The 21,790-nt window shown below is 52.4% G+C and overlaps 5 protein-coding genes across 5 annotated transcripts; 1 reads left to right on the top strand and 4 right to left on the bottom strand.

Annotated features, from left to right (window-relative positions):
• Positions 1-7,588: 7,588 nt before the first annotated feature.
• On the bottom strand, positions 7,589-12,529 carry SMAC4_02551 (uncharacterized protein; the record flags this gene model as incomplete). The annotated part of the gene is made up of 3 exons (XM_003352068.2): positions 7,589-9,647; positions 9,711-12,341; positions 12,428-12,529. 3 exons carry the CDS (start codon positions 12,527-12,529, stop codon positions 9,546-9,548), a joined length of 2,835 nt encoding a protein of 944 aa, XP_003352116.1. The 3' UTR covers positions 7,589-9,545.
• A 1,913-nt stretch (positions 12,530-14,442) lies between these two features.
• Positions 14,443-15,465, bottom strand: SMAC4_02552 (uncharacterized protein; the record flags this gene model as incomplete). Its single annotated transcript, XM_003352069.2, has 2 exons — positions 14,756-15,465; positions 14,443-14,697 (listed from the first exon to the last, which is right to left on the bottom strand). Exons 1-2 carry the CDS (start codon positions 14,924-14,926, stop codon positions 14,443-14,445), a joined length of 426 nt encoding a protein of 141 aa, XP_003352117.1. The 5' UTR covers positions 14,927-15,465.
• A 177-nt stretch (positions 15,466-15,642) lies between these two features.
• SMAC4_02553 (uncharacterized protein) lies at positions 15,643-17,405 on the top strand. Its single transcript, XM_003352070.2, has 2 exons — positions 15,643-16,010; positions 16,265-17,405. Exons 1-2 carry the CDS (start codon positions 15,916-15,918, stop codon positions 17,400-17,402), a joined length of 1,233 nt encoding a protein of 410 aa, XP_003352118.2. The 5' UTR covers positions 15,643-15,915; the 3' UTR covers positions 17,403-17,405.
• A 4-nt stretch (positions 17,406-17,409) lies between these two features.
• On the bottom strand, positions 17,410-18,766 carry SMAC4_02554 (uncharacterized protein). Its single transcript, XM_003352071.2, has 2 exons — positions 18,544-18,766; positions 17,410-18,355 (listed from the first exon to the last, which is right to left on the bottom strand). Exons 1-2 carry the CDS (start codon positions 18,648-18,650, stop codon positions 17,599-17,601), a joined length of 864 nt encoding a protein of 287 aa, XP_003352119.1. The 5' UTR covers positions 18,651-18,766; the 3' UTR covers positions 17,410-17,598.
• Positions 18,767-19,173: 407 nt separating this feature from the next.
• On the bottom strand, positions 19,174-21,513 carry SMAC4_02556 (uncharacterized protein). Its single transcript, XM_003352073.2, has 2 exons — positions 20,856-21,513; positions 19,174-20,785 (listed from the first exon to the last, which is right to left on the bottom strand). Exons 1-2 carry the CDS (start codon positions 21,144-21,146, stop codon positions 19,457-19,459), a joined length of 1,620 nt encoding a protein of 539 aa, XP_003352121.2. The 5' UTR covers positions 21,147-21,513; the 3' UTR covers positions 19,174-19,456.
• Positions 21,514-21,790: the final 277 nt, after the last annotated feature.

Raw genomic sequence — 21,790 nt, 5'->3', positions numbered from 1 at the left:
CTCCGCGCCGTCCTCCGCGAAAAGACTCCTCCTACACCGGCAGCAACGCAGCGCTATGCATGCGTACCTAGGCGAGGCAGAGAAATATACCTCCCGGCTCCCTACCCTGAGTTCCGGGGCAACGAACGGAACGGACACAGTACGGGTTGTCAAAGTCTCTGGCACTCTGTCAGTTACATGTAGAGGTGTGTACTATCGCAAACCCCGACCTCGTAACGGACCGTTCGGCTGTGCCATGATTCGAAATTCTCTCGCGGAGCCGCCCGTTGCCCGTGAGCCTCCCGAGGTCAGACATTCCGCTACGGGACAGTACGGGATCAGACACGGCCGTGAAAACTCCACTTCTCTGCTCTCGGCTCTCCATTGTTCGAGTGAAACAAAAAAAGCATCCGCCTCTGCTTTTCTCCGTCTTCGAACGTTGTGGTGAGCCGCAGATATCCATGCATCATGGACCAAGTGATGGAGCCTCAACTCGACGGTCCACCGTTGACGGGCAGTGGAGGCCGGTGGTCCCGATGGAGGATAGTGGAGTGGCAGCATCGAAAGAAAACATGTCGAGGGTACGTACAGAGTCGCAACTGATACTCTCGCGACGGACAGGTATACCCAGTTGAAGAAACTTAAGCGAACCGTGACCCACGGCACCACCGAAAAAAGAAGATTTTTATCGAGCCCCATCACTGTCGGCAGGACACGATTGTCTGCATGTCAATGGCTTGACTACAAGCGACAGATGGTGGTGGATGGGATGGACGGACAATGAGTCGAACATGATCTTCTGTAATGAGTAAGTTTGAGCTTTGCCCTCACCCCATGGTTATCGTGCCCGAAGTCCCGAACGAAGCGATGATGATGCAAAAGTTAATAGCCCTTGTCCATTGCTTTTGGTTGAGAAACTAACAGTTGGCGCGCGGGGGCATCTGGTTGGATGAAACAATCGTTTCTCGTGTCCATTTTTGGATACTTGCCTGCCGTCTCGAGCCCCTGCAACTCCTTCCTTCTCACCTCCTGACTGGCCTTCGGAGCTTGGCGGCCAGGGCATGATGCATCGTCATTGCCGTGAGGCTCGGTTTGATCAATCTGGGGCACGCCAACGACAACGACGGCAACACTACTGCATACCAGGTCCCCTTCTTTCACTGACCAGTCCTCCAGTGAGGGTTTTCCATCGCGAACAAGCTCGCCATGTGACATTTTGTCACTACACATGCATGCCATGGAGTGGCTGACAACACCCCAGAGAAGGCAGAACCTGTTGTGACATGTGTTGGCTAGTGCCCTTGACATGTGCTGCTACAAGCGCAGACCTCAACGTTTCTATCCTCACTCTTGTCTGGGCTTGTCTTGTCTGGGTCGAGAAGTGGTCAACCTGGGTTCGGTTGCGATGAAGTTCATCTCGCTCCCTGGTCCTATCAGGCCTTGGCCTTGCTCTCTTGTTCTTTCATGGGATTTTCGGAGCCAACGGCAGGCCAGCCTGCAAAAGTTCATGGACACCTCAGGTGGTGTGCAGGTGTGCTAGCCTCCTCGTCCACGCCGTCGACGCCATCCACGCCCGTCCCACGTTCACCCATGGGTTTGTCCTAGGGTTTGTCCCCTAAGTATGCCGCTTGACTGCCTTGGGCGTAGTCAGTTTCTATTCTTAAAGTTAACCTTCTTTGCCCTTCTTAGCTTGCTCCACTTGGCTGCTGCCACATCCGACCGAGAAACAACCGGCTCAGCCACTCAGAGGTGAGGAAGCAGAAAACACACTGCTAGCCCTAAAGCCACTCACCAGCAACCCCTAAATATTAGGCCGTCTTACAGGCTTCCCAGTCTCACTCCCGTCATCAAATGACTTCTTTCCCCAGATCTCTCTCTGCCAACAGACACAGATTCGCAATCTCGAATGCATTGCGCAAAGCCCCAACTCCTTATTTCCGAGCACGAAATACCATACCAACAAGTTTGTCGTCTCCTTTTCCCAACGACCCATCGGCCGCTTTAGGATTAGCAGGCCGCAATTGTCAAGAGCTCCGATACAACGTTCCACTTCAGTCATTGCCCGCGACTTCCGCCAACAAACCTCTTTTCATCATTGTTTGACTGTCGAGACCGTTTTGGCTGGCCATACAAGCCATATTTTGTGCTTTTGACCATTCAAGTTCCATTTCCACCATCCATCTCATACGTCAGGCTGCAGCCAGCATGGAAGCAATGAGAAGCCAATTTCTTCAGTCCACGCTCTACCCAACCTTTTCCATTCTCATCGACACTTGCCCACCACCAGATGCACCCCGCGACAAAGCTCAACTGGTCCTGTCGTGTGTCGTTGGACAAGTGACAGCAAGGTCAACGGACTGCACCTTTTGTTCCCGAGTTCCTACTTTGGCAATTGTAGATCCCAGACTCCCGGGGGCGGTGAGCCATTTGCAGAGCTGTTGTGCAGGTGAAGGACACGCACAGATGCGAATCACTCGGTACATCAGAAGATGGTTTCGCAGCAGTAGCTTCGGTCCCTACCCCTACCCTACAATGTCGGTTCTGATACCATTCACGGTGTTCACCCGTACCCCGGTCCCTTCCCCCCAATCCTTGAGAGATGCGAGTGCGCAAAGTCTGTTATCGGGGTGAAACCGTCTTCAACATCCACGTGCGCGCGGATCTCGCGGCTATCCTCACGAATTACTGCAACAGGCCGAGGGCAAACCCTCAAAAAAGCAGGCAAATCCCTAGTTCGCTCACTGTCTCCTGCGCCTCAATATCTACCGTGTGCTGTTGGCCTGGAACTAATTTTAGTCACATCCCATTCAGGGAACCCTTGGGGTCATCTCCCGCTTGCCATTGGCAATGTGGCTGAGTTGAGCCACTCAACCACCATAATCGTGATAGGTGAGGTGACAACTACATTGCTGTGATCACCATCCTTTCCTATCTGGGCTCCAAGGATTATCATTATCAGCTCTGAAAACGCTCTTCTTCGACGAGATCACGGGAACATCATAGCATCCTCATCCGACTGAGCATGCATCAATGCCAGGCACAGCATTATAGACGGTAGATATACTGTTACCTCAACCACTTCCGTCCTTCCAGGCCATGCCGCTAATAAATACACAGCATGTTGGCCACACAGAACGAAGCTGCACGGGTATTCTGTGCATTACACGTACATCACAGCCATGCGTTTGTGGAACCTCAAAGCGCGGTGAGAGACGGGACGAGACCATCGAGAAGGCCAGCTCAAGTCACACGGGGGCTGCCTCCTTCACCATGCGTTTTCACACCCGACACAATGGGTATCTCTCTATGCCTGGAGTATTTCCCGATCCTTCGGCACCTACCCATCACTGTCGAGTGACTGTTCAGGGCAGGCACAGGAGGGATGAAATACCCCGATGTCTGTTCCCGTTGCCTTGCTATTTGCTCCTGGGATGAGTGGCTGGGTTTTGCATCAAACATAATTCGTTTTCCAGGGAAAAGATCACAACAGTATCTTGGTGGACACTGAGATTTCCTTCTCTGGGTCGAACAGACGCTGTGTCTTGAGGATTCACTGCTTTTCTCCTCGTCTGATAATATGTCCTGAGAAGGTATATTGTTCGAGGCGGATAGATCCGGTGACGTTTGCCCTGCGTGGTCCCCTGCCGGCTCATTCAACAGCTTGGGTCACATGCGGATTGCCTCATGCCATGATCTCCCGTACCGTCGGGGTTGGCAGGGTAGTCACTTCCCAACCTCGAGCAAACAATCAGCAATTTATGTGCAAGAACTCAGATTGCAGCCAGCAAACAAGGGGATTCTGGTATCTGACTCGGCAACGAGGCAAGGCTGACACTCAGCAAAGATATGCAATCATTTATGGAAGGCCCAAACAGGGAGAAAGCGTCTGGAAAAGGAAACAAAGTGTTGGCAAGACGGCCTGAAAGATGCAAAACGTGTACAGCACCAACAACTAAATCCGGGCTCTAACAACTTCCTTTCTCTCGGCAGTGCCAATCTGTTGGGTCAGCACCAACCTCTTCTGCTTCCTTCCTGTCCTTTGTGTTTCGTTGACAAGTCATTTCTGTATTCATCCATCCCAGTCAAACTGCCGGCTCGCTCAAAAGCTTTTTATCTTCTTGTCACACTGTTTCCCCACGTAATACCACTCTGCGGCTGTAGGCTGACTCTCGACTGCTAAGTTTGACAGGCGAGAGCTTTCCTTCTGGCTGGTAGTTTCATCAATCGGCAGATCGAGTTATCTCGCGCGAGACTCCTTGTAATGGAGCCGATTAACTGCTATGGACCATCTCGGACATCTGATAGCCGAGAGTTTGTCCCCCCGACGAGAAAGATTTACTGGCCGATAAACGATACCTCTGACTCCATTTGATCGCGATAAGTCTTTGAAAATCCTTGGTCTCCATCTCCATGTCCGATTCCGTCACTCCCTTGCTTCATCTCCATAGTATTTTTCCCCGTTGAGCATTTTTTTGCTTGCCACTCATCGAAGAGGCTATGACATGGCCCGGCATGGCATGGTGTAGGTAGTGGCAGTTACTCATCCGTCTGCCTCAACTCCAATCCCTCGCTCCACCAGAACTCCCCTCCCCACATTGCAACATCTCGTATTCCGTTACACTAAGGCAAAGACTAAAAAGTAACCCATCAAGGTTCCATAGGTCCATCGGTGGTGGTCCATTCCATGGTGCTCGGGCAGCTATCCTATTCAAGCGCCTCGCAGGGAATCACTACATGGGAGACCAACCTGGACTTTCTGACAAGGTAGTCCCCTGCGTGGGTTGAAGCGGAATGAAAGGGTGAGGTTGGGGAAGAATATCCCAAAACGTACAATGTAGCCGACGACAGAAACGGCGATCAGGAAGGAGTGACTCCTTAGTCCTTACTCATCGCCAGGGTCACCGTCTCCGTCATCCTCACTGCTGTCAGCGCTGTCCTTGTCGCCCGTCGCTGCCGCGTTTCCGTTTAGATCCGACTGTGGTATGTACCAAGCTGTGAGGACATGAACCTGTCTACTACTCACACGAATTACCTAGTCACTCAACGACCACTGGACAGACGGTCATCGTTTACGCCCTCCTTAAGGCCTCTGCAACAAGTAGCATTGATAAGGACATGACTTCTACCTGGGAGCCACAGCAGTGGTCAAGACCAGCAAAGAGAAACGAAGAAAAGGTTGCCCGGCCACACCTCTCGCAGTTCGCCTTCAGCACCAGCTTCAAGGTCCCTCATCCTCACCCCGGTCCTTGCCCTTGTCCATGTCCTGGTCGCCTCCGGCGCCGGGCGCGACGGTACTGCGGTAAGTGGACGCCCCGGCCCGAGAGAACCAGCCAACGGGGTCAAGTTGCGAAAAGTCTCATGTTCCACTGTACTACTGTACAACACTTACTCAGGCTCAGATCATGCTCTGTGTTCTGTCTGGTATACGTGGCTGCTCCCGGGGACACAAGTTCGGTTCGATGAGAAAAAAGCTGTGTTTTCGGTCTGGTGTCAACCGAGGTTATAAGCAGGTCGGGCCAGGTCGGGTTTGTTTAGGCCTAGAGAATGAGTGGATGAGTGAGTGGACAATGATGTGGTTCGAGCTGCACGATTGCCCTGCTGTATGTAGTTCAGATCGCCAACTCGGTGGACTGACAGTGATGATGATTTGTACATACACTCAACTTGACTGGAGCGGGTGGCCAAGTGGCGTGGGGGGGGGGGGGGGGGGGGGGGGGGGGGGGGGGGGGGGGTTTGAGTTTGGAGAACTTGGAAGCCTAACGAATGGAGAGGGGAGAGAGATTAGGTAGGTAGTTATGGCGCTATGCCATGTGTTCGATGAAAAAGTTTTTCTTCTTGTTGTACTACATGTGTTACAGGAAGAATTAGAGCCTTTAGAGTGCGGTGTGCGCGTGATCGGAGGGAGTGTCTCCTTCCGTTGTGTCGGATGGGAAGGAACTACCTCCACTGACTTTGGCTAACAGAGGAGCAGTTCGAAAAGCTGGTAGGTTAGGTAAGGAGGAAAAAGTTCACACTGAAGGAAGTCACGGGGAACTTACACAGCTGAAGCCCTCATACTCATCTACACGGTGAAACCTCCACCAGATTCAGTTTCTCAATGGGGCCAACTAGCTTCCAGAACAGAAAGAACGTGACAACTTGAACCCGGGCTGATGTTTCGCTCCTTTCAGGTCTCTCCATTGGGCCTTCCCTCTCACATTGGCATAACCATCGCCCGGCTCCTGTCTTCTGAGACTACCAAGACGGGTCCTTACCTCCATTGACCAACTCCATGACCGCCACCTCGGTCGCTCCTGCCCTATGGTTTCTGCCCGCTTAATCTTCTCCCAAGCGCGCCCCCTAGGTACCTACCTGCCTCATGCAGGCAACATACCTTCATTTCACCACCTAAATGGACCAAGGACTAGCATGTGACCGCTTTGAAGCGCGAGTCTCAGCCGGGGAGGCGGAAAAAGTGAGTCGTGTAGTGTAGCACGAGAAGCACATTAAGATAGGTAGAGATAGAAGGGACACGTTCGTTGTTACACATTTCACCGACTCCAAGTTACCTAGATGCCAGAGGCAGACCCTCAGGTCGCTCCTTCCCCAGACTTGTAGTCAGTCGGGGAGAGATTACAAAACAGGAGCAATGGAGAGCAAAGCCAAGGAGTAAGAGGTAAGGCTTCTCGGTCGTCCTTGTCTCGAGCTTCTTTTTTTACAAAGTCCAGTGCCAGGTCAAGTCCAAGTTCAAGTCCGGAAGAAAAGGAGAAACACAAGTGGAACATTGAGACTGAAACAGTGGGAGGAAAGGTGGAAGGAGAAGTGAAAGTGGAAAGTGGAATAGCAAAGAACCAATTTCATTGGCTAGATCACTCATCATTTTCATCTTTCACCCAGATGTTTCTGTTAGATGAATGCAAGGCTGACTCGGCTGTAAGAATGAACGGACTTGGATGTTATTGTTCCAAAATGAATACCGACCGGTCGACCGGCACGGTCCCGACCTCGGAACCTCAATCCTGACTACCTTAAATCGGTGATGATGCTTTCGGGCCGTTGGTAGTTGGTAGCCTGGCAGGCCTGTACAATGTATGGTATGTTTTCGTCAGCTACCAAGTACCCCGTCTATTAGAATAGATTACCGTCACTCCGTCCATTCAAACAATGAAGCAGACGTACCGGGACAAGCAGCAAACAATCCATCCCCCTTGAACGCCCTACCTTAGCTACCCTGAAACCTGGAAACGCAACCCGGACTGTGACAGCGGACAATGGGAATACCGCGTGGTTGGTTGTTGGGTCATCCTACCTCTACTCGGGACTTCGGACTCCACACTCCAGACCGCAAACGCCAGTCGTCTGGTACATACATACCTGTTAGCATTCAACAAGCGTAAATTAATATCCCGGCCTGGTGGTTGGGTCATTCGGGGATAACAAACTGGGTCAGGAAGAGTTTGAGGCCAGGCTGCTATTCTATTTGATTAGAACAAGGACGCAAAACCGAGAACGCAAACCGCAGATACGACCGAATCGAAAATTTGACAAGAAGGGAAGAAGAAAAGGACAAAGAACGGAAAAAGGTCGGCCAAGAAATACCAAAAAAGAAAAGAAAAAAAAAAAGGATTAAGCTTCTGACACGCGAGAACCATGCATTTGAGAATCTCATTCCATTAGCAGCAGGCTATACACGTTCCGTTCATGGTGCCATCGAGATGAGGCTGTGTTGAAGGGTACATGTATCTCAACCGCACCGTATAAGTCACTCACCCACTATTAATAAACCTCAGGGGCGGGAAAGGGAACCAACAGACCGCGATTGACAGTCCGTCACAAAAACGCTCGAAAGTATTCACACAAAGCACAAAGCAACGCCACAATCAAACACCCAAATCCCAAAAGTCGGTCGATGATCGAACTGACCAGAGAGGCATGCAATACAACGTTGCCGTGGTACCGGTATGTGCTCCCTTTCTTTCCAGTGTGGCGGGCTCCTTACTTACTGTACAATATGCTGATGAGTCGGTTGGTGCTCACCTATGTTGCCGCCTTGCCGCCAACTCGCACTTGCTGTTGTTCCCAACCGCACGCAGCCTTAATTAGGTTGTTACACAAGACCATAACCGCGGGACAGATGCTCCTTCTTTGTCTTGCCGTCCAGTGTAACTAACTGCTTCTTCTCATGGATCGAAAAGCCAAGTCAAATTTCACACACACACAAGAACCATTTGAGAGTACTTAACCACCCTCCGACAGCGGAAGATGTTAATGTTTCTATGGAAAAGAAAAAATAACACCAAAAAAAGATGCCGCTGCTGTTGTCATGCACCACAGAAGAAACCAACAAGAGAGAAAATTCGATCCATCACCTGCCAACGCTGCATCCCTTGTAGGAAGCTGCGGCCTGTTGTTACCGTTCGTTAAGGATCAAATAGGCAAGAGAGAGATGTCGTGTGCTTCCGGGTTTGGGAGAGGCAAGTAAGTGTCCTAGGATTAAATACCCGTGAAGAAGGTAGCTGGGCTTTGCCAAAGAGTCACTAACCCACGTGAAACGCGCGTGTGGGAGGGGAGATGAAGTAAGAATGCGGTACGAAAATGACAGTATATCTACCTCACGAGGTTGTTTTCTTATCCAAGCGACCCAATTACCCGATAACCAGTTCACTCTTGAACTACTTCGAGAACGAACTCTCTCTTCTTGCCATTTTTTGCTTGCCCAAGAGTTCCCATATCCATAGCTGTCTACCTAATCTAACTAAGCTACCTATCTAAATGAAGTGAACATCATCACCCATAACACATATCCATCCTCCCATAGCATTCTCAATATACTGCCACGGTCCTTTCCTATCACTGCTTTTGTAGTGCCGTATCATACCCTAAACATAGTCTGATGTCGAATAGTTTTTCTCGCATCTTGTGAGGCCCTAGGTCCTTTCGACGCTTTCTTCTTGACTCCAGAATTCTGCTCGGTCAGCTTACAACTTTTGTTTCCAATCCAAACGAAAATCCGGTATCGTCTCCACATCACCGGAGCCAGTTTTTTCCCATATCATTGCCTTTGAGGTACACCGCGGTCTTCAGCTCTCCTTCAGACACCACTTCAACTGGAGATTCATCTTTTTCCCGCACATCTCAGCTTTGTACTTTACATTGCCCAATGATCGCGTAGAGCACCGTACCGAACACGATTTGGGTATGTCAATGGCCTCTCGCACTTCAAAGGTTACTTCGTCACCAGCTCAACAGCGCAAGGTGTCAATTACTGTCCGCACTTATGCCATCCCGTTCTTTGGTTGATACCACCCTCGACTGGAACAACTTCGCCCTAAAACTGTGCGCAGACCGCTGATGGCGTATATCATTGGAAACAGGACACTGTTCAAGGCGTTCAATCATATCGTATCATGTGGCGTGGCGTGGCCGTTGCATCTGGACGTCATGATTCAGGGAAAACTGTTTGTTCGAGGAAGGGGACCATGGATATATTTGCAGTAATGACCAAACAGTGGACAGTTCTTCGAGGTAGGTATAGTGTGGGTACAGGCTTGGTTCAGACGCGGTGGCTCAAAGTGATCAGCTCAAGCTCAGAGGATGAAGAGCTTCTGGAGCAGCTCGAGGTCCTTGGCTTCCATTTGCATAAGGAAGTTGGCGAATCCCGGAATGATTTGCTTATAGACATTGATAACCTGCGTGAAGAAAACATGAAGTTAGCATAGGTCGGGTTATGGGGTTCTCGGGTTGAGACTTACTTTTTGAAAGGCGTCATGCAACTCTGCCACAGCAGGCTTCTGCAGGGTGAGCTCCTGGTAGTTGGCAATTGTGCTAAAGTAGTGCAGTAAAACGCTCTCCATAGCCTGGGGGTTGCGAGTAACCACTTCAGTAAAGCCCCGGAGTGCTGTGGCCTTCTCTTCAGAAGGATCAACATCGTCCATTGTGTCGAGGAACTCCTCAGCGAAATTGCCAAGATGTGGTGCCACAAGTTCGGCGTTGGCAAGTCCTAACCTGCCCAAGGCAATGGCAGCGTTTTCGCCAACACCTCCGGGTACTCTGGGGTTGGAGAGGATGTCAACGCATCGCGAGAGGAGCTGAGGCACAAATGGCGCCATTCCTGCCTTGTACTGAAGAGCAATCTCACCAACACTCCAGCAGGCGTTGTTGATAACGCTGAAGCTGTTGTCGACCTCCTCATCCAGGATAGTCTCCATATCCAAGCGCTTGATCACAACCGGCATGATGTTGGGCAGGAAAGGCTTGAGCTGTTCGAAGACGTACTTGGCACAGTCACCGAGGAGAGCGTATGCCGATTGCTGAACTGCATCAGATTGATCCCCCATGCACAGAGCCATTAGCTCGAAGAATGTTGGCTGAGCGTTGGCAACAAGCTTTGAAGCCTTGTCGTTGTCCAGGCCTTGGATGATGGCACTCAGAAGATCGAGGCTGGTGACCAGGAAATCCTCATCAGGTTGATCAAGGTCAGGGTTGGTCTTGGCCTTCATGGCCTGCTCCAGGTTTTGGTGGATGATTCTGATACACCTGGCAAAGATAGGCTCGGCGTAAGGGGCGAAGGCATCGCCAAGGGCCATGGCAACGTAGGAAAGGCACTCGAGCAAGGGGAAAAGCTCCCGAGACTCATCGCCCACCTTCTGCCATCTGTCGAGCAGGACTGGCATCAACTGGCTGCTAAGCTCAGGCCTAGCCAGGACGGGGCCGATGTGCTCAGCCAGCGTTTGAACGCAGTCGTAGAGAACCCACATATTCTTATCCTTGTACTTGCCGAAGCATCGGATGTATTGCTGGATGATGGGTCCGCAGTAAGGCTCGAGCGCCTTGCCTGCCTTCTCTTCTAGGTTCGCCATGGCGGAGGCACCAGCCTCCTGGACGTTCTTGTTCTTGTCAAGCATCTTCTTGAGAATTCCGTCCATCATAGGCAGGAAGTATCTTTCCTTTTCTGCCGGATCCGTAAGGCCAACCGCCCACGCCGAGTATCGGCCAAGGGTCCAGCAGGTAATCTGGCGAACCACCGGCTCTTCGTCGTCGAGGAGACTGATAAGATAAGGCACCAGTTCTCGAAGGTGGGGAACGACCACGTCCATGCAGCCATCAGCAACAGCACCAAGGGCGAGCACAGCCGCTTCTCTATAGGACCAGTCCGCGTGCTTGAGGTTGCTCTGCAAATAGGGTAGGATAGCGGTGAAGACTGGTCCGCCAAAGTCGCGAGCAAATACATCAAGTGCTGCCGCCGAGCACTTGCGGAGAGTCCACTTCTCATCGGGGTTCTCATCTCCCTCGGACTCGTCGTCGTCGATTTCGCCATCTTCCAGGTCGTCGTCGTCTTCCTCCATGCTCGCCACCTTCTCGAAAGCGTTTCCGTTCTTCGCCATGTCAGACGCCGTGTTTCCGTTAGCAGCACGGGTCAGCTTCTTCTTGGCGAACTGTGGCTTAATGTCCTCCTCCCTATCATCTTCGTCCTCGTCGTCTGAAGCACCTCCAAGTATGGCAATATCCTCAGGACTATAGACCATGCACTCTAAAAGTACGGGGATGATGTCTGTGATGTACGGCTGCAGGGCCTGCCACAGGTTGTCGTGCTCTCCGACAGTCAGCCAGAACTCAGCAGCCTCAGTGGCGAGATCCTCGTCGTCGCCCTTTTGTTGAGAGATTATGTACTTGGCCAGACCTTCGATATGTGGCAGAAGCTTGTCCGGGCGGGTTTCCACCAGGTTCACAAAAGCACGACAGACCTGTTTCCGAACATCGATTGAAGGGTCTTCAGCCAGAGCAAAGAGGTGCTGTAGAAGGTCATCTATCGAGTTCAGCATGGCCTGCGACTTCCTAGGGGTGAACACATTGATGGCTGTGAGAGCATGGGCGCGGACTTTGGGAATCGTGCTCCGGGTCGCCTGGATGAGCTTGGGAAGGAGGAAGTTGATAGGTCTTTGGCCGTTGTGTTCCCTTTCCAGCATCTTGGCATTGTCTTCGCAGATCTTTGCCATGGCGGCCATAGCTCCCTCCTGCGCCTCGGGCGTTACCTGACCAGACTCGTTGGTCAACATCTTGAGCAACTCCGGCAGAAACTCGGGCCAGCCGTAGATTCCTCCCCTGTTGATCAGCTCAGTCGCAAGGGTGCCTGCGTGACTGCGGATCTGTGAGTTCTTGTCCTGAAGCCCCAAGGGGACGGCCAACTTGACGAGAGCCAAGCTCTGTTCTGGAATCTTGTCATAGCTGTTCTTGATGTTGTTTTTCAACATCAGCGCGGCGGCACAGCGCACCATATGCCAGTCCGAGGCGGTCGCTGGAAAGACCGGGGGTGGTTCCGAGCTCGAGATAATGAGGGCCAAGTAGTTGTTAATATCGGGCGACGCTTTTGCTTGGTTAAGCATCTGGTTGATGGATACAAGTTAGAATCTCTGTCTTGGGGGCAATACTCGAGCAAAGTCCACCTAGCCACCGAGGGATGTCAACTCACGATTTCAGCCTGCTTCTGGGCCGACTTGTTGAAAGCGCTGAGGGAGTCCTTCAGACATTGTGCCAACGTCTTCAGGTTTTCTCCATTCGGTTGCCAAGCCATGGTGATGGTTGGGGTTCAAGTCACACAGGCGCGTGACGTCGACGATGTGTTGTGTTGGTGGTGGCAGCGGTTGGTGAGTTCTCAAACTTTGATATCTCGTAGCTGACGAGAACTAGAACGCTGATGTGGCCGATACCGGTTGAAGTGCTGAAGAGTCGAGCGCAAGATCGGGAGGCGCAAAAAAAGGGTAGCCGACTCGGATGAACTCTTTGTCAATGCAAGTTGTGTAAGAGACGCCGGGTCACCACAGCGCAGCCTTCAAGCCAGAGCTTCTCTTGAAAGTTCGTTTAGTTGGAGCTGGTCATGGGTAGTCGCATCTGGCAGGCCGACGGGTAGCAAGAGGAGCGGACAATAATCGGCAGTTTGTCCTCGGGAAGGAAGCAGGGTGTTGTTTCGCGATGGAAGATATCCAGGAGCAATTGCCAGACAGCACTGGATGGTGGTCGTGGGTGGGCGGCGGGCAAGGCTCGAGCAGGGCAATGTTTAATGTGGGGTGCAAGTGGGGCCTTGGCTGGCCTCTATTTTTTGCTGTGGCCGTCAAGTTTCGAGGGGAAGGGGAAACTTTGTTGAAGACCAGTGCCCGGGCCCTGCACATCTGCACTGACACTCGGAGTGCGGTGCAGATGCCAAGCCTCCCGTCTGCTAATGTAGGAGATGCAGGCCTGTCAAGAAATGGTGGCAGGTGTGGTCACTGGCTCTGTGTGGGCGGTCGTAGCTTCTGTCGAAGAGCGGGGCCGGGGCCGCCCCTTACGCTCGATGAGGTCGTCCCTGTACCTACTAAGGCGGCCACCCGCTTCGACGGTTGCACAACCACCCCCCTTTGATAATGATAAGCTTTCTGCTACGTACGCGCCTTGATATTGATGGCACAGTTACAGCAGCAAGTCATTAATGCCCGAACCGAAACAGAAGATGGCACAGATGAAGGACACTCATTCAGGAGGAGTCATCGGCACAGCTTTTGGTGTCGCAGTCGATGAGACGCCTAGCCTTTGGAAGCTCAAAAGGCTGGGAGAAGATTCAATACTTTGGGTTCATCTCATTCCCAGTTTGTGGCCCGTCCGTCTGTATCAGGTCAAGCTTGGTTGAAGAAAAGCCGGGTTTATATGCGTTGCCTGGATTGTTTGGATGGTAGTATTGGTACCTGTAGGTAACATCTCGCGCAGGTGGCCTCTGTTTCTGGGCCAAGGGCCGGCTTGATGCTCTTCCACATCTTCAACTGGAAATGGGCTTCTAGACCGCTTCCCGTCCTTTGGAAACTAGATGACAAGCTTTCTTCATCGCTTGTTTGGCTCCTCTTTCTGTATAAGCCGCATGATGTCCATCACAGGCAGGACACCAGTCGTTTTCTTCAGACCGACCAGAGACATGGAACTTGGATGTCGTCACAGGGTCCACGACACAGTTGCTGTGCAACAGACGGCTGAGACCTGCCAGACTTGCCAGGTCAGGTTTGTGAGCCAACAATCCCAAGGCCATGTTCGATGTGTCCAAAAATGAAGCTGAAGATAGCACACCCTGCCGGATCATATAGCCAGGACTTCCAGTTTCCGAACCTCTCCGTTGATCTCTGAAGGCTACTTGCCGTCGGCCATGCCCCATCGGGATATCGTGCCAGTCCATATCGCTACCAATACCCGACATGTATCAAGCAGGTAACCGAACACGAGTGACAGTTCCGTGGCCTTCTCGGGGCATGGATCGTGGGGGATAACGGTCCTTTGTGGCACACCCAAACAAGGCGAATAGGTTAGGCAAGCTCGATCTAAGCGTTTGCAGAAACTCGTCAAGAAGGGAACTGGCGGAATCCCCTTGGCCAAGAGGCCGAGGTGTTTGTGTGCTACAGCTTGTGCCCGTCAACAGTAGCGAGAGAATGTAGTAAGGGGAGGATTTTTTTTGTCGAAGTTCGAGGCTCAGGACTGGACCCCATTGGGCGTCGCGTTGGCAGACTTGAGTTTGGACAGGACAAGCTCGGCCACCTGTTCGAAAGCTTCCATCTCCTCTTCAACGGTCCCGCCAAGGCCAGCGCTGGCAAAGCTCACCGAGTTGCCCACGTAGGTAGGCAGTTGCGTCCTCCTTGTGATCAGCTTTGCCAGTCGGGTGGTAAACTCCAACGTAGGTTCAACCGTACAAAGAGGTGTTGACAAAGGCTGTGTCGGATTGTATCTCTAGGTCAATGTCAGTCCGTGCTGCCAATATCAGTTTGGGAACGGGTGGTCAACTCACATCCGGCAGCGCATAAACAAATGACCCCAGCGGAGTGGGTGATGTGGCCTCTTCAGCCGAAGCTGTTGTGAGGAAAATTACAACGGCCTTGGACTTGACTGTCAATTGCATGTAGATGCGCGTGCCCAGGGATCGCGGCAAAGGAAGCGAGAGCTGGATAGGGGCATCCATGATGTCCGTGGTGATCTCAGCTATCGAAGAGCCCGAGGACAGTTGCAGCCTTTGATTATAGTTTGCTTGACTATGGTAGAGGTACCAGGGCTGGATGCGAATGCAGGAGTTGGCAGATTCGAGATTAGCGGTGGTTCGTCCGGATTGATGTTCAGCTTGTAAGTGTTCAAGTGGGAAGGAACAGACGACGGAACGGGAGTGAGATGAAGACGGAGCTGGTCTCGGCGGAAGCGAGGATTCGAGGTTGGAAGTGGAACTCAAGATGCGGCCGGTGAGACCCACGGCAGCCCGGAGTAGGTGAAACTGCAGGGGCTTGCACCTTCTGTAGCAAAGAGTTTACAGCGCATAGAGCCTGCAGTTTCCCGTGCGATTGCCGCCTCCGGAATTTCCCCGATGGCATTCAAAGTGCCAAACCGCCCGGCAAGAGCAACATGGTGCCATTGTGCATTGGGGCAACTGCTCCTTCCACCTCACCATTACATTGATGATGAACAGTATTGCAGGAACAAACCAATGCAGTGCAGCATGGTAATTTGCTGAAATGGAATGTCTGTTGCTTTCACTCTTATGACTTGCATTGTTCTCCCAGCCTCCAATGACTGAAGCGGAAGTCTCACGGCAGATGGAGGACGATATGAATCAATAATCCGCTCGTAACCGGCCCGGCAGTCACAGGAGACGACCGTGCCGACCTCCGCGCCGAGACTCTTCAACTGTAGCAAAAGGCGCGGCTCCGATACTGGCCGTCCATATCCACCACACCCAACATCGACTACGCGTCTCCTCGCACTGATACCTCAAGCCGTTTGTACTTGTGACGAGTATCTTTTTGTCATATCACTTTGGCCACAGGATACGCAGAACTTGAGAAAACACAGTTGCCCGGCGGCTTTAATCGCGCCTTCATCGTTCAAAAGGTCTGAGAAGCTCCAAGGTTGCGACTCATTCACAAATTACGGAACATATCTATCTCTAAAGTGAAGCTTGAGATGGAGGAAAGCGAGCAGCAGTGGAAAGGTGTTGAGAACGCCATCGAAGACCCGGAGGAGGCAAGAGTCATATATTGTGCACTCGACTCATTTGTGTCAGTAGAACCCCCCGTCACTTCATCTGTTCACCTCTGGCCTCGAACCCGGTCCACACCCTCGCAACTCTCGTTCTTTGCTTGGTCATGTTCCGGCAGAAGACGCAGTTACTCTCGGTTTCCGTAGCACGGCGCCGTGAACTGCCATGGCCCGGTCCCATGACCGGCAGATCCGGCTTTGTTCACCATACTAGTCAAGCCTATTCGAAGTCCTGAATACATTTGCAAATTCCCTATTACTGACTTGTGAGTAGTCAATATGCCAGGGTAGCACATTTCAACTGCACTCACTTGAGGAGGCAGTCCTTCTATGCCCTTCCCGAAGCACACTGGAAGATGCTGGCAGCGCCACCCTTCAACTATCTGGACACTCTGGATAAGGTTGACGATGCCATCGAGTCCAACGCTGAACTAGCACGCGCCATAGTCCGCGTAGGTTTGGTCAATTTTCAACCACAGGATGTCACGCAAGGTAGCGAACCCGCAATCCCTCCGCGATGGAGGGGCTCCGCAAAACGTTTGGATATCGACAAGGCCCGTAGTACTCTCAGGCAGTTCTACCGGGACTGGACCGTCGAGGGCGCCTCGGAGCGCCAGATTTGTTTTGGCCCAATCTTCCGCGCCCTGGAAGCACAAAAGGAGTCAAGGCCAAAAGACGCGCCGCCCATGAGGGTGCTTGTGCCTGGGGCAGGGCTGGGCCGCCTTGTCTTTGAGCTCTGCGCCAAAGGGTACGTCGCTGAAGGCAATGAGATATCTTACCATCAGCTACTGGCCTCGTCTTATATCCTAAACTGTGTCGAAAAGCCAGGGCAACACACTATCTTCCCCTGGATTCACACTTTCTCCAACCATTCGACGCGGGATAACCACCTGCGAAGCTATGCCGTCCCAGACGTGCACTGTGCAGCCGAACTGACACGGTTGGAAAACGAGGGAGTCGCCAGTGGAGAAATGAGCATGACTGCTGCTGATTTCCTATGCCTTTACACTGAAGACTACCAAGCCGAAGCATGGGATGCGGTAGCTTGTGTCTTCTTCCTCGACACCGCCCCGAACCTGATTCGATACCTTGAAACCATCTTTTACTGTCTAAAACCTGGCGGCCTGCTCATCAACCACGGTCCGTTGCTCTGGCACTTCGAGAACAATGCGCCTGGCGCACATGGGCATGACGACGATGAGAACGATTATGATACCACCGGGATTGCGGACCCCGGCAGCTTTGAACTCTCTGATGACGAGGTTATGGCGCTGGTTGCAAAGGTCGGATTCGAAATCGTCTCGCGCGAGATCGGCGTCGAATCACCCTATCTTTTGGACCAGGAGTCTATGCTGCAAACAGTGTATAAGGCGAGTTCATGGGTGGCACGCAAACCACATACCACCGCATAGGGCATGATTCGCCTCTCAAGAAATCATAACTGAATATGAAGGCTGCCACCACGAGCTCTACGCATACAACATATGTACATAACACAAGGCTACAACCGCTCATGAACCAAAAAGAAAACAGGAATGTTACAACATACCCCCCTATCGTCTCAAAAGATCTAGCTGAACTCGTCTTCTCTTCATACAAAGCACCAACTTACAACTTCGCCTTCTCCTCCACATTCAACTGTCCCCTCGCCCACATCGCACCACCATCAATCGCAATCGTCGCACCATTCACGTGCGCACCCGCCCTACTCGCCAGGTACACCACAACACCGGCGATATCCTCCGGCCTTCCCAGCCTCTTCATCGGGTTCGCCGCCGCAATGCTCTCCTTGCCACCGCTCATATCCAACAAGCCGTTGCTCATCTTGGTCGGGAAGAAGCCCGGGCAGATGTTGTTCACTGTGATATGTCTGGGCCCCAGCTCCACCGCCAGATTCCTCCCCAAGTGAATCACCGCCGCCTTGGAAGCGCTGTACCCGTACGTGCCCTGCTTGCCAATGGTCCCGATGCCCAAGCCGGCAACAGACGCAGTGATGATCACGCGGCTAGGCTCGTCCACGCTGGCATTCTTCTGCAAAAGGGGCGCAAACTCCCGGATGGTGTTAAACACTCCCCTGACGTTCAGGTCCATGACCTTGGCGAAAGCCGAATCCGGGTGCTCGTCAAAGGCGGCGCCCCATGTCGCTCCAGCGTTGGCGAGAAGAATGTCGATGTGGTCAGTGTGTTTGGCGACTTCAGCAACCAAATGTTGTACGCCCGCGATGGTGGCGGCGTCGGCGGGGATAGAGATGGCCTTGGCGCCGGGGGAGAGACCGGGGAGGGCGTTGAGGGTCTTGACGGCGGAGTCGCAGGCGGAAGCTTTGCGGGAGGATATGAAGACTTTGGAGGCGCCGGCTTGGAGGAGGCTGTGGGATATTTGTCAGTCAAGTTCAAAGTGAGACTTTGAAGGGTTGAGGAGGTGAGTGAGGGAGGGTGGGAAGCTGGATGAGCTATGTATGTATAACCACGTGTGAAGACCAATAAGAAGAATAAACATGGAATACAAAATAAATGGTGATCGTGACTATATCAAGTTAAACAGAAAACGACTTACGCAGAAGCAGCACTCAAACCCAATCCTCTCGATCCACCCGTCACGACAGCAACCTTGCCCTTGACGGAGAAGAGGGAAGGGAAATCGTTAAGCTGAGCGTCCGCCATTGTGTCTGTTTTTTCCTTCCTTTGACTGACTGGTATAAAGACCTGAGAACTTCAAGTAACAAAAAAATTAAGTCTAAATATCTAAAGCCTTTCAGAAAGAGTCGACGGGGTGATGTAACGTGTAAGTGAGAGTTGAAGATTCCCCGGATCGGGACGTGGGCCGCTTTTTGACGTTCGGGAGTTTGCCCCCTGCACTGCTTGGTCTGCGGGGGAGAGGGCCAGCTCGGTAGTGGGAGCCGAGGCTCTGGGGCCCCGCATCATGTTAGATCGCTTCGCTTGTTTTTTTTCGGTGACGAATACCTCGGGAATTGGCACCTTCTTTACCTCCGCCAGCTCCGCGTATTGGGTATGAAGAGGAATTCGTCTTCAAATCGACTATGAGAGCCTGGGTGAAGTACAGCGAGGTTTAGTGAAGGCTAATGACGGGAAGCGGGTTTGATACACTCGACAACAGACTACGTGGCTTGTCCTCGGTACGAAGATCGAGAATGAAGAGATTCCACAGAGCAACGTTGTACGTATCCATCTGTCTGCTCCGAAACAGTTCGGTTTTTGTCCGATAGCCATCGTCTACACTCGTATACTAGGTATAGGCTTCTTTGACCGTTGCAAAGATAGAGTTCACATATCGTAAGGCTATCAACGGCGCAATACTCAAGGTACATTGATTCTTTCCCAAAGAAGGACCCTAAATAATCATTAGGTCTAAAAGTCTGCTAGAGACATCACCATGTCTATTTAAGAATTTCATATCCGTACACCTCACCGTGAATTACAACCGCTGAACAATAGCAGTTGAAGCGATCTTAAGCGGCCTGGAGAGGAATTTCTCGCTCCGGCACATGTTCCGGGTTGTGGACAGGACTGTCACCATCATTGTTGGTGGTTTGTTCGGCCTGATCACCTTGCTGCTGGTTCTCTTGCTCGTTGGGGGCAGCAGCCGCGGCTGCTGCTTCTGCTGCCGCCGCAGCTTCTTCCCTTTCTCTCCGCTCACGCTCACGCTCAGCCGCCTCCAGCTGCGCAATATGCCTTTCAGCAACGCCAGGAGCGATACTCGCCAAGAACAAGAGGCCAGCTCTTTCAATGCGGCGGAAGAAGTTGACCAGGTGAACAGCCCCAGCATTGTCCATATCCCGGGGTTCGTGTAGACCGGCAAGGCCTACGTCAGGCGCACCGTTCGCGCCTGCGGGGTGCGCTGCTTGAGGTCGTGGAACATGCTGGCGTCGCTGCTGATTCGGGGCGGCCATATGAAGTAGTCCATCAAGATGTTGCCTGATTGGCCCAAGAGCTTGATTGCCAAATCGATTCAGGAAACCCGCGTTCATGGCGAGAACGCCAGCGGCCAAGGCCACCATGGTAAACACTCGAGTCCAAGAAGAATCGTTGGACGTGAACCACCATATGAAGAAGATCAACCTAATAATCAGCCATATATGAGGCCACGCTGCAGCGATCAATGCGGCGGCTCCGACGGGATTGTTCGGATGCCCTAGTCCATGTCCAATAGCACGATGGTCGATCCCGACCCTAATCCTCACCTGCACCGGTTGGCGTTGCCCTTGTGGTCTCTGCGGCTGGTTCCGGGCTTGCGGTGCCGTGTGTAATGGCCGATAGTTGAGCGCACCTGGATGACCAACTCCAGGGTATAATAAGGGTGGTTGCGGGAGGGGGAGGGTCTGATGTGTCTGAAACGTCCCTGGTGTGGCGTACAGCTCCGATCCGTTTTTGATTAAAAGACCTCTTGGGCCGCTAGGAGAGGACAGAATATACACCTCCGCTTGTTGTCTCTGCGGTTGGGACTGTTCTTGGGGCTCTGTAGTTGTCCCGTTCGTCGGACCAGATGTTGATGTTCTGACTGCGGGACCGGTCAGGTATTCGTTGATATTTCGAATCTGTTCATCTGTAGCTGGTGGTACTCCGGAAGGAGCCGAATTTCGCAAAGCGTCAATCCGGGCTTGCATCCGTTGTACGTCAGCACGCCAGTCGTTCTGTGATGAGGCGTCCTGCTGCGTTGTTGTTTGCCCCGTTAGAGCAGTTTGGCCTGAAACCGGTGCTGGTTGAGAGAAGAAAGTAGCCGGGTGGTGGTTGGAGGTTCTGACTACAAGATGGAGAGGCTGTTGGCCACCTGTGCGAAGCTGTTGACAATTGACAAGTATATCAGCCCATGTTCCCCAACTCGTGTACCATTGACGAAGGTGTGCTCACCTTCTCCTCACCAAAGACGTCTAGTAAAGTAGCACTCTCGCTGGCGAGCAATCGGCCTTGGTGGATGATGCGTTGCTCGTCGTGAGCCGGGTGCATCGTAAGAACATCGCGGATCTTGTCCTTTAATTGCCCGACCGTCGTCGTAGCTGGGAGGCCTTGAAAGTCAAGGTCATCGGGGACGCCTTCGGATGGGGAGACAAAGTGAATATTGACGAGCAGAGGACCGTCCTCGCCGGCGGTTTCTAGAGCCGAAGGCGTAGACGTTGCCGACTCTCGGTCATTAGCGGCCATCCTGACTGTCAACGAGCTCCTGGTGGGTAGCGATTGGTTTGGACTGGTTGCCCAAGGCAGGCAGCGATCCGTAGGTATATGATTGCTTCTGCCTGTTCGGCTCAGCTAGGTCAACAGGAGGCTGGAACTAGACTTGGAGATTACAGCAAGCGGGTTCCGGGGACAATCAAACAAACTACGGTAGTGTAGAGAGGTGGGAAGAGAAATATTGATTCGAAGCGTGAATGTAGATGCTAGATTTGTTCAAGATGGGATGGGCAGTGTAGAGGTGGGAGTTGTATGTAGCTTAGGTCGGGTTGTCTTCGTCGTGATGTTCTATCGCCAGCTCCTAAATTCCACGTTGTCATTCAGAAGCGGCCGACACGGCAGGCAGGGTCCGGGCAGCTGGTAGAATGGTACCTGGCCCCACGTTGGAAGAACGGGGTTGTACGTGAAATGGGCCGTTCTCCCAATAGGTCCCAGCGTTCCAAAGACATTTTCTTGTACACAGCTTACGAAGCCATGCACCTGGCAGGTACTCGCTATCCCAGGGGCAGCTTCTCCAAAAGCACGTACATCTTCCGTTGTCCTGACTGCGCAGTCGCTCTGCCACTGGCACCCACATGCAAGGAACGCGGGGTTCACTGCCGGTGAGCGACCTGGAG

This window comes from Sordaria macrospora, chromosome 2, assembly GCF_033870435.1.
Source record: "Sordaria macrospora chromosome 2, complete sequence".
Classification (NCBI taxonomy): domain Eukaryota; kingdom Fungi; phylum Ascomycota; class Sordariomycetes; order Sordariales; family Sordariaceae; genus Sordaria; species Sordaria macrospora.
The sequence above is the reverse complement of the archived record's forward strand: the minus strand, read 5'-3'. Positions and strand labels throughout refer to the sequence as shown.

Excerpts from the sequence above, each read along its gene's own strand:
- SMAC4_02553 (XM_003352070.2), top strand. The coding sequence starts at position 15,916 with ATGGAGGAAAGCGAGCAGCAGTGGAAAGGTGTTGAGAACGCCATCGAA. Across the intron at positions 16,011-16,264 it reads TGTGCACTCGACTCATTTGT|TCAATATGCCAGGGTAGCAC; the intron begins GTCAGTAGAACC and ends ACTTGTGAGTAG.
- SMAC4_02554 (XM_003352071.2), bottom strand. The coding sequence starts at position 18,650 with ATGGCGGACGCTCAGCTTAACGATTTCCCTTCCCTCTTCTCCGTCAAG. Across the intron at positions 18,356-18,543 it reads GGTTTGAGTGCTGCTTCTGC|CCTCCTCCAAGCCGGCGCCT; the intron begins GTAAGTCGTTTT and ends AATATCCCACAG.
- SMAC4_02556 (XM_003352073.2), bottom strand. The coding sequence starts at position 21,146 with ATGGCCGCTAATGACCGAGAGTCGGCAACGTCTACGCCTTCGGCTCTA. Across the intron at positions 20,786-20,855 it reads ACGTCTTTGGTGAGGAGAAG|CTTCGCACAGGTGGCCAACA; the intron begins GTGAGCACACCT and ends AATTGTCAACAG.